This window comes from Antechinus flavipes, chromosome 6 (genome assembly GCF_016432865.1).
Source record: "Antechinus flavipes isolate AdamAnt ecotype Samford, QLD, Australia chromosome 6, AdamAnt_v2, whole genome shotgun sequence".
Taxonomy (NCBI): domain Eukaryota; kingdom Metazoa; phylum Chordata; class Mammalia; order Dasyuromorphia; family Dasyuridae; genus Antechinus; species Antechinus flavipes.
Window position 1 is genome coordinate 203,794,576 of NC_067403.1, and position 19,354 is coordinate 203,813,929.

Consider the following 19,354-nt stretch of genomic DNA (forward strand, 5'->3'; position numbering starts at 1 on the left):
CCCCAAAAAATCTTAGATCCAAAGAAAATCAATAACAGAGTTCTCCCTGCTCTTCTACAAAGATGGGAGATCCACATTTGTGGAATTTTCAGATAAATTTTCAGACATTTTCAATCAACATTTAAATGTACAATTTATAATTGTAACCCATCACAATGAAAATATACATTTTTAAAAAACCTATTTATTGGTATCACAATCCTAGCCATTCTATCACTAAAATATTAGATGATTTTTGGGAAAAGAGAATTTCATTTTTGTTTTTTGCATTCCCCTAAAGCTTATGGAGTGCCTGAAACATAGTATATACTTAATAAAATCTTTTTGTATTGAGTCAAATTCATGAAAAAAGATGTTTTTTACTCATCAGTTTTCTCAGGGCCTCTTTTACTTCATTATTCCTTAGACTGTAGATCAAGGGGTTCAACATGGGGATCATAACAATGTAAAAAACAGACATGACCTTATTCACATCTGTGGAGTAGCTGGATTTGGGCATTACATAAATGAATGTAAGGGTGCCATAGAAGAGAGTGACTGCTGTGAGGTGGGAGGTGCAAGTTGAGAAAGCTTTAGATCTCCCCTCGGTAGAGCTTATCTTCAGGACAGAAAAGAGGATGTATATATAAGAGATTATGATAATTAATACTGTGATCATAATTATTGACCCAGTAGAAGCAGAAGGAAGAGTTTCAGCAAGATCATCTTGAGAGTGAGAAAGTTTCAAAAGTGGTGCATAATCACAGAAAAAGTGATTGATTTTGTTGGATCCACAGAAAGACCGATTTAATAAACAACCAGTAAAGATCCAAGCATTTATACAACTACCCAGGTAGGATGTGATTAGTAGCAGAGTGCATGCCCTAGTAGACATTTTGGTGGAGTAGAGAAGGGGGCTACAAATGGCCTCATACCTATCATAGGCCATCACAGCTAGCAGGAAACACTCAGCTGTCCCAAAGATGGCTCCACAGAACATTTGGGCCACACAGCCTCCAAGAGGGATGTTGGTTTTGTCCACAAGGAAGTTCTTCAGCATAACAGGTGTGACAGATGAAGAATACGATGTGTCCACAAAAGCCAAGTGGCTGAGGAAAAGGTACATTGGAGTGTGAAGTTGGGAGCTATTTCTGATCAATATGACTATGCTTAGATTACCAACTAAGGTGATAGCATAGACACCCAGAAATATCACAAAGAGAATGGCACATAGGATTGGATCATCTGTTAATCCCAAAAGGATGAATTCAGTCACAGCAGTACAGTTATTGCCAGACATGTTCTGGAAAGAGTGCCTATTAGAAGAAAGGAGATTAAAACAGAATACAGAGCTTAGCTTTGCATATGTCTATTGATGTATTCAGGAAACATGTGCTGATCTTCCTACTGATCCATCCTACTATCTTATTTCCATTCTTGAGTCTTATTCATCATGACAGGTTACCCATAAATAAAACAAAGATTAGTAAATTTCATTCCTCCAAATTGTTCTCCATGGACCAACAATACAATATGATTTGCCAATTTTGTCATTGTGACATTTAAAAAATTCTGTAAGAATGAAAAAGATTTTTAACATCCTATGCCAAAATAAGGTTGAAATGAATTCACGATTTAGACATAAAGAATGATACTATAAGTAAATTAGGAAAATAAGGGATAGTCTATTCTCTGACTTGTGGAGAAGGAAGGAATTTATAGCCAAAGAAGAACTAGAGAACATTATGAAATGCAAAATGAATAATTTTGATTAAATTGAATTGAAAGGGTTTTGTACAAACAAAGCCAATACAGCCCAGATTAGAAAGGAAGTAGAAAGCTGGAAAAGAATTTTACATTCAATGTTTCTGATAATGGCCCCACTTCTAAAATATAGAGAGAAATTGATCCAAATTTATAAGAATACAAGACATTCTCCTTGATAAATGCTCAAAGGATATGAACAGACAATTTTCAGATGAAGAAATTCAATCCATTTCTAGTCATATGAACAAATGCTCTAAATCACTATTGATTTGAGAAATGTAAATTAAGACACTCTGAGGTATCACTTTATATCCTCACACTGGCCAAGATGACATGAAAAGATAATGATAAGTGTAGGAGGAGATGTGGGAAAACTGGGATACTAATATACTGTTGCTGGGGTTGTAAACTGATCCAATCATTCTGTAGAGTAATTTGGAACTATGCTTAAAGGGCTATGAAACTGTGCATACTCTTTGATCCAGCTACTATCTTTACTTGGTCCATATCCCAAGATCATAAAAGAGGGAAAGGGACCCACATGTGCAAAAGTGTTTGTGGCAGCCCGTTTTGTAGAGACAAAAACTGGAAATTGAGTGGATACTCATCAAGTGGGGAATGGCTGAATAAGTTATGATATATGAATATAATAGAATATTATTTTTCTATAAGAAATGATTAGCAGAAGAGCCTAGGAAGACTTACATGGAGTGATGATAAGTGAAGTGAATAAACCAAGAGAACATAGTACACAACAAAAACATTATGTGGCGATCAACTGTGATGGACTAGGCTCTTTTCAACAATGAGGTGATTCAGGCCATTTCCCACAGATTGTCATGGAGAGAGCTATCTTCATCCAGAAAGAAGGCTGTGGGGACTGGATATGGATCACAACATAGTATTTTCACTTTTTTGTTGTTATTTGCTTGCTTTTTATTTTCTTTCTCATTTTCTTTTTAGTTTTGATCTGATTTTTCTTATGCAGCATGACAATTGTGAAATTATGTATAGACAAATTGCACATATTTAACATACTGAATTACTTTCTGTGTAGGGGGGGAAGAAGGGAGAAAAAATTGGGAACTGCTATTTCTTAGCAGAGAGGTGATAGATTAGAGAAGATTAAGATTCATTTGATACCACTTATTTGTTGATCTTATATGTAATTAATGGACTTTTTTCCTGTAACTACTTTTATCTATAATTACTTGTTATGGTTCTTTGTCTCTCAAGTTATTTTAGAATTCAGCTGGCCTATAGTGGGTTAATTTTAGAAAGGCATATCCCTTGCAAATCACTGATCTATGTCTGCCTCAAGGAATTTAACTGCCCTTTGGGAATGTGTTGGAAAGTAAAGGAGTCTGATCTAATGTTTTTACACCACCAAAGTATGCTTCTAGGAAGTCTGGTTTTCTATCCAAAAGTCTGAGAAACTAATTATACCTCTACCCAAATAATGAACATTTCTTATTCTCATGAGAGAAGAAGGAAAGCCTTTGCTATCCTCTATTATCAAATTTCCAACCTTTCAGGTGTTCCCTGCACCTCAGCTCTATAATCAGTCATGTGGCATTTAATTCCATAATGTCATCTACTTTGTTCAGCACTTTGTTTTGTACTCCCAAAAATCCATCAAAGGAGAACTGTTCTCTTACTCAGGGGCTTTGGCATTAGGGGAGGCAATCAGTGATTAATTTATTGATAGGATGCATACCCTTGTTAATAAATGTTCTCTTGCTCAGAGAATTTCCTCAATTTACTTTTTTCTTCCATTTCAGATACAACACATTAGAGATATAGAAAAAGATGTGCATTCTCAAATATGTCCAATTGGTTGTGCTGCTTGAATATACATATCTCTTAGAAAGGAAAGCTTATATGTGTAAAATGTATTTGGCATATATGTGCATATATATGTTTAACCTTTAAAACTCTCTTGATAATATATGCAGTTGATTCTTGTTGAGTTTGAAATTGAAGAAATTATCTTAAATATTACTTTTTCCTAGAAGGATCTTATTACTCCTAAAATAAATTCATGTTTCTTCTCTCCTAAATTCAATAAGAAAGAGAATAAAATATTGTGATAATGTTCAGCTGAGAAAGTACCTGACTATAATGTTCATTTGTGAGTCTATAGTCTGCCTTTTTGTGATCACAAAAAAAGGAAATCCTGAAGTAAAAAAAATTGTTGAGTGCTGAGTCAATTTTTAAAACCTCCTATTTCCCCCTGTGCATTCAAAGGGAAGATTTTGCATCTTACTTTTCTGGGGAAAAAAGAAAGAAAGGCTTTCCCCATGCGGTCTCTTTTTCCCCCTGTTCTAGAGTTCAAAACTTCTCAATATCATATCCTATTGTCTTTGCAACAGTCTCTGAAAAAGAGATAATTCTTTTCTCCAGGGCCAATCTTTCTACTTGTTCCATTGATTTTATCTCTTCTATTTCATGCCCAAACTTAATCCATTTAAGACTGTCTGTGGGTTTCTTCTCTTCTTCCTATAAATAAACCCAGATATTTCCAATCCTTTAAAACTTTTCAATTGGCCATTACATCCTTTTAAGTTACTGTACTACATTTCTTCTCTTTTTCAGTCACCTCTCAGAGAAGAAAATCTAGCCTTGTGTCCGTACAATTGCTCTGCTCCTATTTACTTTTTAATCCATGACATTATAGTTTCTGGACTAATTTTCTACAAGGTTACCAATAATTTCTTGGTTTCCAATCATAATACTTTCATAATCTTCATTCAAATTTCAAGAGTATAGTAAACAGTATAGGGAATTTTTTTTGGGGGGGAGGGGTATCTATTCCAAATCTGTGAAGACTTCCCTTGGCAGAATGAGTGGATGAAAGCAATTTATTCCAGTGGCTATGTAAACAACTGAAGCAAGTGTTGTGAATTGTTTACAACTTGGTCAGACTTTGAAGATGGCAAAATCATTCACTGAATCCAAAACTATCAATAGTTGTCCTGACTTTTTACTTGCCTCTAGACTTTGCCGACTGCAGAAGACAAGGAAAGGTTGATAACTTTCTGCAATTTTGCCTCATTTACACTTATACTCACCCACAAGTTAAGACATCACACTGTGATTTTACTGGACTTCTTTAAAAGGGAAGAATGAATAACATTAGTAACTAGTAAAAAACTGAAAAGTAATGGGTATTTAATAAATAACCGTTGATCAACTGATTCTTGATCTTTACCCAACAAAGGACAAGTAGAACATCTTACCTTTCATGATAGTTTTCCTATCTCTGGCTCTCCCAGTAGAAATATTCCTCCTACCTGTCTAATCTTTCCTTCTCAACCTCCTTTGTCAGATCATGATTCCCATAAAGTCTCATAATTTTAAATGTGACTCCAGTTTCTGTCCTAGACTTTCTTTTCTTTTCTCAATGAGCTCATTACCTTCCACTATCATTATCTTCTCCAAACATATGAATCCCAGATCTATATATTCAGCCCTGAATTCTAGTCTACACATTACTGATAGTTGAACATTTTTACCTAGATGTCTTAGAGACATTTCAAACTCAACAAGTCCAAAGGGAACGCAACTTCAACCTTCAACCTAAAACCACTTATTTCTATAATTTCCTATTTCTTTTCAAGGCCCTCCTTCTACATATCATGTATTGAAATCTTGGAATTAATTTCTCCTTTCCTATCATCCCTTTCTCAATCAGTTAACTATCAAATTTTGACACTTCTACATCTACAATATATGTCACATTTCCTCATATCCACTCACAAAGCCACCAACCTGACTCAGATTTGCATCTACTAGCACTTCTTACAAAATCATCTTAATTAGTAATCCTGTCTTTCCTTTTTTTATTTATAGAGAAAACTTAAGAAATCAAGAAAAATGATCTTGCTAAACCACATAACTAACCATGTCATTTGTCTACTCAAGTCTTGAAAATATCCCATATTTCAATGAGGACAAAATAAGAATTCTTCAGTTTGATATTTAGAATCTGTAAAATCTGAATCCAACTTCCCTCTTCAGATTTATTTCACTTTGCTATCAGATATGCACTCTATATTCCAGTCAAACTGATCTGCCTGTTCCTCAAATTCAGAAGTATATGCTCATCTCTACCTTCAGCATCCTCTGTGCTCCAAATATCCTAATTCATTTCTATTTCTTAGAATCCCAAGTGCTTCTTTGTAGCTCAGCTAATGGATTACCATGACAGGAAGTTTCTAAAACTCTGTCCCTTCTCAACTTATCTTGCCCTTACTTATCTATGTAGATATTTTATTCCTTTTTTCCTCAATAAAATATAAATTCTATGAGATTGAGAACTGTTTTGCGTTGTATTACTTCTATCTCCAGTGCCTTGGATAAGGCTCTGTGTATAGTGAATTCAGAAAAATATTAGTTAGATTAAAAGTATAAATTCTCTGTTGAAAACATCAAATTTCATTTATATTGGTAATATAACCATAATAATTAAATAACAAAATACTAACAACTATGTATAGCTATTTAAATTTCATAATTTATATTCCTGAAACAAGTTTTACATAAAAATAATGTTACTCTCATCTTACAGAAGAGGAAACTGAGGATTACAGAAATTCAGTCACATAGATGTAGTAAATCATATCTGGCATTCAAATCTAGCTCTCTTGATTTTAAATCTACTTCTTTTCCTACAATGTCAACCACAAATGTATCACTGAAATTCCTCCCCTCAAAGCCTTAATCTGAGAAGTGGTGGTGGGACACATGAATTAAATATGCCAACATATATACACATAGATCTTTACCTAAGATGTCCTTACCTAACTATGCTCTATCAGATACTTACTGTTTGTAGTGATGACTCAGGATATGTGATGTGACCAGTGGCAGATCAGAATTAATTAACATAATATAATAATTCCCTGTAAATACAGTTCACTTCCAAAACATGGACTAAAGTCCAATTCAATAAAATCCAATGTGGCACTAAAAGGTAATAGAAATATGAAGAACAAATCATTCCTCTTTAAAAGAGAGAAACACACACAAAGAAAAAAAGATGTAAAATTGAAGTGAACATAAAATTTGTCATGGCAAATAGACAGAGCTCCCTGAAGTGAGTGTCAAGTAAAAAATTAGATCTAAGTATTTTTATATGATAACCAAGACTAGTAATGGTACCTATTATTGCAAGAAAGTGAAAATTGTAGACTCCAAGTTATATTTGCATGGCAACAGCTTTTAGGATATAATCCCTTGAGCAACCTAACAACAAATATAATCTATATTATTAAAATGCTATTTGAATTCCACTGGGATATAGAAAATTACTAACATAGAGGTAAATTGTCTGAGACATTCTCAAAATTCTCAGGGGCTGAAAAGTTCTCAAAATTCTCAGGGGCGTTCCTTCATTTATTTTTTCTTTGTCTATGTTTAGGCAGGATTTTGAAAATATGAAAAACAATATTAGATAGCAACATAACCAAAGTAATAAGTATTACCTACCTGGAGAGCTCATAACCATTGTCCTGGGATCAACATGTGGTGATTATGATTGTGATGATATTCATTAAATATGAAAATTGGTTCTCATACACTCATCAGATTCATTTTGGTCAGGTAACAACTCATATTGATTTTACATATACACAAGTAAGGCTGAAAAGACCATACATGTTACTCACCTTAAGAGAAATTACAGATTCTGGTACAGAGGTACTATTTACAATGAAGACAATTATCTATTGGCAAAGGTAACATTAACAATGTTTTAGAGGTTCCTGATTTTAAAAATTCCCCAGAAAATGAGCATTTATAATATATGACAAAAGATTTTCCAAATTAGAATTGACTTATGCTGTGAGAAAGGACCAAGAAATGGGGATCATTCACTCCTTGGTCATTCAAGAGAAAAAGAAATTCTCTAGCATGGTATGATAATTTAGTCTTTGAAAGAGAGAAGCTTGAAATTATTTCTTTTTAAAAGACCTTCAAGTGTGTTAACTTTTCATGTCACAGAACACCATACTACCAGTTGGTACTTGTATATCAACTACTTTAATCCTCATTGTTATATTTGCATTTTCCTCTCACATACTAATAGAATTTCATTAAATGAAATTTTTGGAGGCAAGATTAAGTTAAGGAGGAACTCAGGAGAAAGAATTCATTGGATGGAGATTCATGAGCCAGAAAAGTTATTAATTATTGAAAAATCCAAATCACATAGGAACCCAGAAAGACCCTAGGGGAAATATAAAGGTTGGGGAAGTCTAGGAGACAGGAGGATAATCTGCATATTTTTGGTAAAAAAATAATATATATTCTCAAGGGTATAAATTTCCAGGAATTTTTACTCTTGTTTAGTTGATTGATGTGCTGCAACTAAGGCTTAGATTGTGACCTAGTGTTTTACATAGCTACAAAAGCAGTACAACTTCATATATGATAATTTTTCTGTTATATGAAATGCTATTCTATTAATCAGGAAATTATATCACAAGCCTTTAGTATATTTCATTTCTTACATCTGAACCATGTTTCAGAACATATTTTTCACTCTTCTCACCTATGCTCATCTTTATATTAAAATAATATATTTTTAAATTAGATGTTCTTATTGAGTCACTTATATTTCCCAACTGTCTCATTCTTTGTAAAAGATTTTTTACATTTTTTTTTTCTCAATTTCAGGCAAATGAAAATTTTAACATTTGGGGTTTTTTTCATTTTAAGTTTAATACTTTCCTCCTCTCTTTTTTTCCTTCTCCAGTTTGAAAATACAAGTAATCTGTTATTGATTATACATTAGCAGTTTTGCAATTTTTCATATTAGCTATGTGGCAAAAGAAAATGCTGACCAAAAAATATCAAGAATAATAAAAAAATTATGTTTTAATTTGCTTTTAGACTTTTATCAGATCTTTCTCTGGAGATGGAAAGCATTTTCATTATATATTTTTAGAATTGTCCTGAGAATAATTAAGCCATTCAAAATTTGTTTTTGTAGGATATTGCTATTACTGTACACAACATTTTCCTGGTTTGCTCATTTCCCTTTGAATCACTTCATGTAAGTCTTCCTAGGTTTTCCAGAAAGTATGTTGCTCTACTTTTTTCAGTGTACAATAATACAATATCACAATCATATACAATTTGCTTAGTTATTCCTCAATTGATAGGCATCCCTTCAATTTCCAATATTGACCACCATGAAAAGAGCTGCTGGAAATATTTGGACATAGAGACCCTTTTCCTCTGACCTCCTTGGGATACAGAGCTAGTATTTCTAAGTGTATTTTCCCACACATAAGAGTGTATATTTCTGATTTTCTTTCACAGCATGACTAACATGGAAATGTGTTTTACATGATGGAATGAGAGCATTCAAAATAAAAAACAATAAACTTCCTTTTCAAGAAAGTGTATATAATAAATTCTACATATTGTGCTCAAATCTCTACTTCTTGTCCTTGCTTCCTGGTAGGTTTTCTTTTGTTTTCTGCTATGCACTTTTTACTTTCTTCTTTTTACATCTCCCTTCATCCCCCAGCAAGAAAGGTCAAATTTAGTGTGGAGATAGATATACAAACATGTGTATATACATATACATGTACACACCTACATAGATATGTATATATATTATATGTACATATATAGGTAAATATATATATTATATGTACATATATAGGTAAATATATATCAATACATATATGCAGAGAGATATGCAATATGTATATATACATATAATACATATATATAGATATAATATACATTCATATACATATGTGTAAGATTATTCTAAGCTTTCTTGTTCTCTGTTTCTCTGAAGGTAGATAACATCTTCCTCCATAAATCTAAGTCTTTCACTATTTTTCTAAATCCACCAACTCATCATGTGCTATATCACAATATTCTATCCTTATGTTCTCTACTTATTTTCAATGGTCTAAAAGAATATTGATTAATGTGGACATCAATAGTTTCCTTGTTTTCTCTTTTCATTAAAATTATTTTAACTTTAACTTTGCCTGAGATTATGTTTATTACCTCTGAATTTTTAAACTCATAATTCTGTTCCTAATTTTTATTATTATGTTAGTGTGTATATCTAGCAACTGGATGAGACTGAGTCTCATCTAATGCTAAGCTAGGTCCTGAAGGTCCTTCCTCAGGATCTGGATGTTAGACTTGCTGGTGAAAAAGCTGTGATGGACCCCACCACCAGACTTCCATAGGATTCAATCTCTTGACTTTCTTAATCTCCCATTAGTTGGGGAATGGCTGAATAAGTTATGTTATATGAATGTAATAGAACTTTCTATAAGAAATGATGAGCAGGCTAATTTGAGAAAAACCTGGAAAGAGTTACATGAATGGATCCTGAGGGAAGTGAGCAGAAGCAAAAGAACATTGGAGTATTTTGCTGGCTTTTTTCTGACTCTGGAAAATGGAGGGTCTGACACACAGCCCTCATCCACAGGCCCTCAGTAGTAGACAATAATGCTTCCATCTACAATGTCAGGAAGTCCAGAAAATGCCCACATCAAGAAAATGACCGTGGATGATTAATGCCCTTTTAAAATCTACCCCAATTCTAATTGAATAGCCTATCAAAAAAGTTCTGCTTTAACACGTACATAGAATGATTCTTCTTGTTCTAAATTTCTTCAAGGCATTTCCTTTACATGGCAGCATGTCTTTCAGAAGAGGCTTCTCCAAAAGGCAGGGACTATATTCTTTCCATATTACATAGATAAAATCTAAAAACTTTAGACTAGGAATATTGCTGAAATTTCACAAGATAACTTGGGACTTATGAACTAGGACAATGCCTTAAATCCAACTTAATCTGAATCTCAATGATTGGCTAACAATAGGTCCCATACCAAGCTTCACATGGTTACTGATTGGCTCAGAATGAATGTAAATAGCAGAGGTTTTTTTCATTTGGTCAGAAAAGCTAAAGTCTTCACCCTCTCACATTATTTTTTACTACATATAAGAAGTCTTTCTGTACCTCATTTTTTAAAACCTATTCTTAATCACTGATTGAAGATTGCCTTAGTCAAATCTGGGGGGCAGTTGTAGGGAGGAGGAATAGCACACCAGAGTTGTGCTAAAGTTGAGCAGTGACTTTCTTCACCATTCCATGACAAAAAAAGAGTGTGCTCATTCACAAACAAGAACACAGATGAAGAGAGTAGTAAACATAAGTCTCCTTTGATTATAGCACCTTGGAAGACCTGAAAATTTACTTCTTTAAAAAGAACTGAACAAAATCTCTGAAGCTTGGAACAGTGCTCTCTCCACCATGGAAGCAGAGTCCCATTTTATCAAAGAGTTAAAAGTCAAAAATGAAGAAACAACAGAAAAAAAATTTAATGATAAAAAATTACTATGGTGACAAGGATTGTCAAAACACACACTCAGAAAAGAACAACAAAGCCAAAACCCCTACTTGCAAAAACTGAAAAATTATGAATTGGTCTCAAGCCAAGGAAGTAATCAAAATGGATTTTAAAAATCAAGTAAGGGAGACAGAGGAAAAACTGAGAAGAGAAATGAGAGTGATACAAGAAAATCATGAAAAAAGTCAATAGCTTCATAAAGGAGGCACAAAAATACTGAAAAACACCCTTAAAAAACAGAAAAGTTCAAATGGTAAAAAGAAATACAACAATTCAATGGATAGAATGTCTTTAAAAGCAGAATTGGCCAAATGGGAATGATATACAAAATTTCGCTGAATAGAAGTACTTTTTAAAAAGAAGAGTGAACCAAATATAAAAGGAAGTACAAAGCTCACAGAAGAAAATCATTCTTTAAAAATTAGAGGTAAGAAAGTAGAAGCTAATAACTTTATGAGGCCTTAAGAAACAATAAAAAAGAAAACAAAGTGAAAAGTCTCATTGAAAAACCAAATGACAAAAAATGGATCCAGAAGAGAAAATTTAAAAATTATTGGACTACCTGAAAGCCACGATCAAAAAAGAGCCCAAATATTGCAAGAAATTATCAAGAGAAACTGCCCTGATATTCTAGAATCAGATGGGGAAAGAGAAGTTGAAAGAACATACCAATCACCTTCTGAAAAAGATCCCAAAATTCAAAACTCCCAAATAGTACAGGCAAATTCTGGAACTCCCAGGTCAAGGAAAATATATCGCAAGCATACAGAAAGAAACAATTCAAGAAAATGTAGCCACATTCAGGATGACACAAGATTTAGCAGACCTTGGAATACAATATTCTGGAAAGCAAAGTAAACTAACATTACAACCAAGTATCACTTCCTCAGGAAACTGATTATAAACCTTAAGAGATAAAAACATTCAACGAAATAGCTGACTTTCCAACATTCTTTTTTTAATTTAATATTTTATTTTTTTATTTTTTATTTTTTCCCAGTTATTTGTAATTTTTTTTTTACTTTTTTAACCTTTGAGGTGCAGATTTTTTGTTTTCCTCCCTTTCCATATCTCCCACATTAAAAAGGTATATATGAAGTTTGGTAAAAACTTTTGGTAAAGTCATGTTGTAAAGGAAAACAGTTTCTCCACTACTCCACCACCCTAAAAATTCAACTTTCAGAAGAAAGTTTAAAAAAAAAAAGCATGCCTCAGTATGGATTCAAATACAATCAATTCTTTCTCTGGGTATGGATTTATCATGAGTCCTTCAGAATTCTTTTGGATCATTATATTGCTTAAAATAGCAAATTCATTCATGACTGATAATCTTATAATATTACTTTTACTTTGTTCACAATACATTTCACTTTGCATGAGCTCATAGAAGTCTTTGCAGGTCTTTTTAGAGCATCTTACTCATCATTTCTTATACCACAATATTACCCCATCATAATTGCATACCATAATTTATTCAGTCATTCCTGAATCAAGGAGCATCCTTTCAATTTCTAATTCTTTGTCCCAAAGGAAAAAAAAAAACTTCTATAAATGTTTTTGTACATATAGATGCTTTTCCTTTTTTATATATTTTGGGTTGCAGACCTAGTAGTCATATTGCTAGGTCAAAGGACATACTCTTTGGTCATAGTTCAAAATTGCTCTACAGAATGGTTGAACAAGTTCATAATTTCACCAACAATGAATGCATTGTCTTATTTTTCCCACATTCCCTCCAACATTTGTCATTTTTCTTTTTTGGTCTATTAGCCAATCTAATAGGTATGAGGTAGTCATTTTTAAGGAGTTATTTTCATGAGTGAGTTTTTGTACCTCCTTTTCCATTTTGTTAATTTTTACTCTTTTAGATTTTCTTATCCTCATTGACTTTTATACTTTCTTTTACATCACTTTCATTTCTTTCCCCAACTTTTCCTCTACCTCTCTTATTTGATTTTCAAATCCCTTTTGATTTCTTCCATAGTCTAAGACCACTTATTATTTTTGTGGAAGGCTTTGAATGAAGAAGCTTTGGCTTTGTAGTCTCCTTCTGAGTGTGTCTTGATTTTCCTTGTCAATGTAGTATTTTTTTTCCATAAGAAACTTTTCCTATTGTTTCCTCACTTTCCCAATCTGTTACTTGAATTTTAACTCTTTATTAAAATGGAGCTTTGTTTCCATGGTGGAGAGTGCAATGTCTCAAGTTTCATGGATTTTGTGCAGCTGTTTTCAGAGATACTTCTAGGGCCCTGTAAGTTTTCAGTTCTTCTAAGGTGATGTGATCCAAGGAGAGGTGTGTTTACCTGCCCTATGCTCTAATCTGTGAACAATCACAAGCACTCTTTTCTTCCCTGGAACTGTGATTAAGGTCCCTCCTCCACTAGAATATCCTATTGTACCAATGATCCTTATTACCCTGGGACTGTGAAGCAGGACTGCTTCTCAGATTTGAGTGGTAGGAAAGCAACAGAGTCAGGTCTCAATGCTAGCAAAGACCCTTGTAATTTCCTTCTGATCAGTTTTTGAACCCCTTACTATGGGTGGATTGAGACCTCTGGAAGGCATTACAGCCACTGCTGCTTCTGGTTTGCTAGGAATAGGGCTGTGATGTCTCTGTCTGATCCAGACTCCATTCTACTCTCATTCTAGTGCAACAGACTTTTCCTGACGATCTTCTGAGTTGTCTTTTGCAGGAAAATTGTTTCACCCCATTTTTGTGGGTTCTGATGCTTTAAAATTTGTTTAATTATTAAATACATTTGTAGCAGTTTGAGGAAGAACAAGAGAGTCCCTGCCTTTACTCCACCATTTTGGCCCACTTTCAAGCATTCTTTTTTTTTTATTATAGCTTTTTATTTACAAATATATGCATAGGTAATTTTTCAGCATTAACAGTTGCAAATCCTTTTGTTCCAACTTTATCCCTCCTTCCCCCATCCCTTCCCCCAGATGGCAGGTTGACCAATAAATGATAAATATGTTAAAGTATAAGTTAAATACAATATATGTATACATGTCCAAATAGTTATTTTGCTGTATAAAAAGAGTAGGACTTTGAAATAGTGTACAATTAGCTTGTGAAGGAAATAAAAAATTCAGGCGGACAAAAATAGAGGGATTGGGAATTCTATGTAGTAGTTCATAGTCATCTCCCAGAGTTATTTCCCTGGGTGTAGTTGGTCCAGTTCATTACTACTCTATTAGAACTGATTTGGTTCATCTCATTGTTGAAGTGGGCCACGTCCATCAGAATTAATCATCATATAGTATTGTTGTTGAAGTAAATAATGATCTTCTGGTCTTGCTCATTTCACTCAGCATTAGTTCATGTAAGTCTCTCCAGGCCTTTCTGAAATCATCTTATTGGTCATTTCTTACAGAACAATAATATTCCATAATATTCATATACCACAATTTATTCAGCCATTCTCCAATTGATGGGCATCCACTCAGTTTCCAGTTTCTAGCCACTGCAAAGAGAGCTGCCACAAACATTCTTGCACATACAGGTCCCTTTCCCTTTTTAAAAATCTCTTTGGGATATAAATCCAGTGGTAACACTGCTGGGTCAAAGGGTATGCACAGTTTGATAGCTTTTTGAGCATAGTTCCAAATTGCTCTCCAGAATGGCTGGATGTATTCACAATTCCACCAACAATGTATCAGTGTCCCAGTTTTCCCACATCCCCTCCAACATTCCACATTATCTTTCCCTGTCGTTTTAGCCAATCTGACAGGTGTGTAGTGGTATTCAGAGTTGTCTTAATTTGCATTTCTCTGATTAATAATGACTTGGAGCATCTTTTCCTATAGTTAGAATTAGTTTCAATTTCTTCATCTGAGAATCGTCTGTTCATATACTTTGACCATTTATCAATTGGAGAATGGTTTAATTTTTTATAAATTAGAGTCAATTCTCTATATATTTTGAAAATGAGGCCTTTATCAGAACCTTTGACTGTAAAAATGTTTTCCCAGTTTATTGCTTCCCTTCTAATCTTGTCTGCATTAGTTTTGTTTGTACAAAAACTTTTCAATTTGATATAGTCAAATTTTTCTATTTTGTGATCAATAATGATCTCTAGTTCTTCTTTGGTCATAAATTCCTTCCTCTTCCACAGGTCTGAGAGGTAAATTATCCTATGTTCTTCCATTTTATTTATAATCTCATTCTTTATGCCTAGGTCATGAACCCATTTTGTCCTTATCTTGGTGTACAGTGTTAAGTGTGGGTCAATGCCTAGATTCTGCCATACTAATTTCCAATTTTCTCATCAATTTTTGTCAAACATTGAGTTCTTATCCCAAAAGTTGGGGTCTTTGGGTTTGTCAAACACTAGATTATTAAAGTTAATGGCTGTTTTGTCCTTTGAACCTAACCTATTCCATTGATCAACTAGTCTATTTCTTAGCCGATACCAAATGGTTTTGGTAACCACTGCTTTATAATATAATTTTAAATCTGGTACAGCTAGGCCACCTTCATTTGAATTTTTTTTCATTAATTCCCTTGAAATTCTTGACCTTTTGTTTTTCCATATGAACTTTGTTGTTATTTTTTCTAGGTCATTAAAATAGTTTTTTGGGAGTCTGATTGGTATAGCGCTAAATAAATAGATTAGTTTAGGTAGTATTGTCATCTTTATTATATTTGCTCACCCAATCCAAGAGCATTTAATATTTTTCTAATTGGTTAGATCTGACTTTGTGTAGAAAGAGTTTTTTAGTTTTGTTCATAAAGTTTCTGATTTTCCTTTGGCAGATAGATTCCTAAATATTTTATACTGTCAGTAGTTACTTTCAATGGAATTTCTCTTTGTAACTACAACTGTTGGATTTTGTTAGTGATATATAAGAATGCTGATGACTTATGTAGGTTTATTTTGTATCCTGCAACATTGCTAAAGGTGTGGATTATTTCTAATAACTTTTTAGTAGAATCTCTGGGGTTCTCTAAGTATGCCATCATATCATCAGCAAAGAGTGATAATTTGGTTTTCTCATTACCTACTTAGCTACTCTAATTTCTTTAATCTCTTTTTCAGCTCTTATTGCCAAAGCTAGCATTTCTAATACAATATTGAATAGTAATGGTGATAGTGGGCAACCTTGTTTCACTCCTAATCTTACTGGGAATGGTAGTAGTTTATCCCCATTACATATGATGCTTACTAATGGTTTTAAATAGATGCTACTAATTATTTTAAGGAAAAGTCCATTTATTCCTATACTTTCAAGTGGTTTTAATAGGAATGGATGTTGGATATTATCAAATGCTTTTTCTGCATCTATTGAGATGATGATATGGTTTTGGTTAGTTTGGTTATTAATGTGGCCAATTATAGTGATAGTTTTCTTAATATTGAACCAGCCTTGCTTTACTGGTATATATCCTACTAACAAGTAGTATCATGGTGTGCTATCCTGGGGATGATTTTCTGTAGTCTTTTTGCTAATATCTTATTTAAGATTTTAGCACCAATATTCATTAGGGAGATTGGTCTATAATTTTCTTTCTCTGTTTCCAACCTACCTGGTTTAGGTATCAGTACCATGTCTGTGTCATAAAAGGAATTTAGTAAGACTCCTTCATTTCCTATTTTTTCAAATAGTTTAAATACTATTGGGGCAAATTGTTTTTTTTTTAATTTAATTTTATTTAATAATTACTTTGTATTGACAGAATCCATGCCTGGATAATTTTTACACAGCATTATCCCTTGCAATCACTTATGTTTCGTTTTTTCCCCTCCCTCCCTCCTCCCCCCCCCAAGATGGCAAGCAGTCCTATATATGTTAAATATGTTGCAGTATATCCTAGATACAATACACATTTGCAGAACTGAACAGTTCTCCCACTGCACAGGGAGAATTGGATTCCGAAGGTAAAAATAACTCAGGAAGAAAATCAAAAATCAAATAGTTCACATTCATTTCCCAGTATTCCTTCTTTGGGTGTAGCTGTTTCTGTCCATCATTTATCCAATGAAACTCAGTTAAGTCTCTTTGTCAGAGAAATCCACTTCCATCAGAATACATCCTCATACAATATCGTTGTCGAAGTGTATAATGATCTCCTGGTTCTGCTCATCTCACTTAGCATCAGTCCATGTAGGTCTCTCCAAGCCTCTCTGTATTCATCCTGCTGGTCATTCCTTACAGAGCAATAATATTCCATAACATTCATATACCACAATTTACCCAGCCATTCTCCAATTGATGGGCATCCATTCATTTTCCAGTTTCTAGCCACTACAAACAGGGCTGCTACAAACATTTTGGCACATACAGGTCCCTTTCCCTTTTTTAGTATCTCTTTGGGGTATAAGCCCAATAGAAACACTGCTGGATCAAAGGGTATGCACAGTTTGATAACTTTTTGGGCATAATTCCAGATTGCTCTCCAGAATGGCTGGATTCGTTCACAACTCCACCAACAATGCATCAGTGTCCCCGTTTTCCCGCATCCCCTCCAACATTCATCATTATTTTTTCCTGTCATCTTAGCCAATCTGACAGGTGTGTAGTGATATCTCAGAGTTGACGGGGCAAATTGTTCTTTAAATGTTTGGTAGAATTCACATGTAAATCCATCTGGTCCTGGGATTTTTTCTTGGGGAGTTGATTAATAGCTTGTTCTCTTTTTTTTTTCTGAAATGGGACTATTTAAGCAATTTTTTTTAATCTAGAAAGCCTATATTTTTGGAGGTAGTCATCCATTTCACTTAGGTTATCAAATTTATTGGCATAAAGTTGGGCAAAGTAACTCCTTATTATTGCTCTAATTTCTGCTTCATTGGTGGAAAATTCCCCCTTTTCATTTTTAAGACTAACAATTTGAATTTCCTCTTTTCTTTTTCTAATCAGATTTGCCAAAGGTTTATCTATTCTATTGTTTTTTTCGTAAAACTAACTCTTGGTTTTATTTATTAATTCAATAATTTTTTTTTTACTTTCAATATTATTAATTTGTCCTTTTAATTTTAGAATTTCAAGCTTAGTATTTGATTGGAGGGTTTTAATTTGGTCTTTTTCTAGCTTTTTAAGTTGCAAGCACAGTTCATTGATCTTCTCTTTCTCTGTTTTATTCAAGTAAACCTCTAAAGATATAGAATTTCCCCTTATTAATGCTTTGGCTGCATCCCACAGATTTTGGTATGATGTCTCATCATTGTCATTATCTTTAGTGAAATTATTAATTGTGTCTATAATTTGCTGTTTTACCCAATCATTCTTTAAGATGAGATTATTTAGTTTCCAATTACTTTCTGGTCTATTTACCCCTAACTTTTTGCTGAATGTAGTTTTATTGCATCGTGATCTGAAAAGAAAGCATTTACTATTTCTATCTTCCTGCATTTAATTTTGAGATCTTTGTGTCGCAATATATGGTCGATTTTTGAATAGGTTCCATGAACTGCTGAGAAGAAAGTATACTCCTTTCTGTCACCATTCAGTTTTCTCGAAAGATCTATCATATCTAATTTTTCTAATATTCTATTTACCTCTTTAATTTCTTTCTTATTTGTTTTGTGGTTTGATATATCTAATTCTGAGAGTGCAAGATTGAGATCTCCCACTATTATAGTTTTGCTGTCTATTTCTTCTTGCAACTCTCTTAACTTCTCCTTTAGAAAGTTAGATGCTATACTACTTGGTGCATATAGGTTTAGTATTGATATAGCTTCATTGTCTATAGTGCCTTTTAGCAAGATATAGTTTCCTTCCTTATCTCTTTTGATTAGATCAATTTTTGCTTTTGCTTGATCTGAGATAAGGATTTCTACCCCTGCTTTTTTGACTTCACCTGAAACATAATAGATTCTGCTCCAGCCTTTTACCTTTACTCTGTATGTATCTCCCTACTTTAAATTTGTTTCCTGTAAACAACATATTGTAGGGTTCTGACTTTTGATCCAGTCTGCTCTCCACCTCTGCTTTATGGGAGAGTTCATCCCATTCACATTTATGGTTAAAATTAATAATTCTGTATTTCCTGCCATCATAATATCCCTGGATTGTGCTTTTCTTTTTCTTGCCCCCCCCCCTTATCCCCTTCCCTGGTATTAAACTTATGGGCCCCACTTGTGTCATGCAGCTCTCCCTCTTTAGGTTCCCTCTCTCCTCCCTTTGAATCCCTTCCCCTTTCTTGTATCCTTCCCTTATTACTCTTTTTCCTTTTCCCTTTTCCACCCACTTTTTAGTGAGGTGAA

General features: G+C 33.6%; 1 protein-coding gene across 1 annotated transcript; it reads right to left on the reverse strand.

Annotated features, from left to right (window-relative positions):
* Positions 1-340: 340 nt before the first annotated feature.
* On the reverse strand, positions 341-1,279 carry LOC127540629 (olfactory receptor 480-like). The gene has a single exon (XM_051965399.1). The coding sequence runs from the start codon at positions 1,277-1,279 to the stop codon at positions 341-343; it is 939 nt and encodes a 312-aa protein (XP_051821359.1).
* Positions 1,280-19,354: the final 18,075 nt, after the last annotated feature.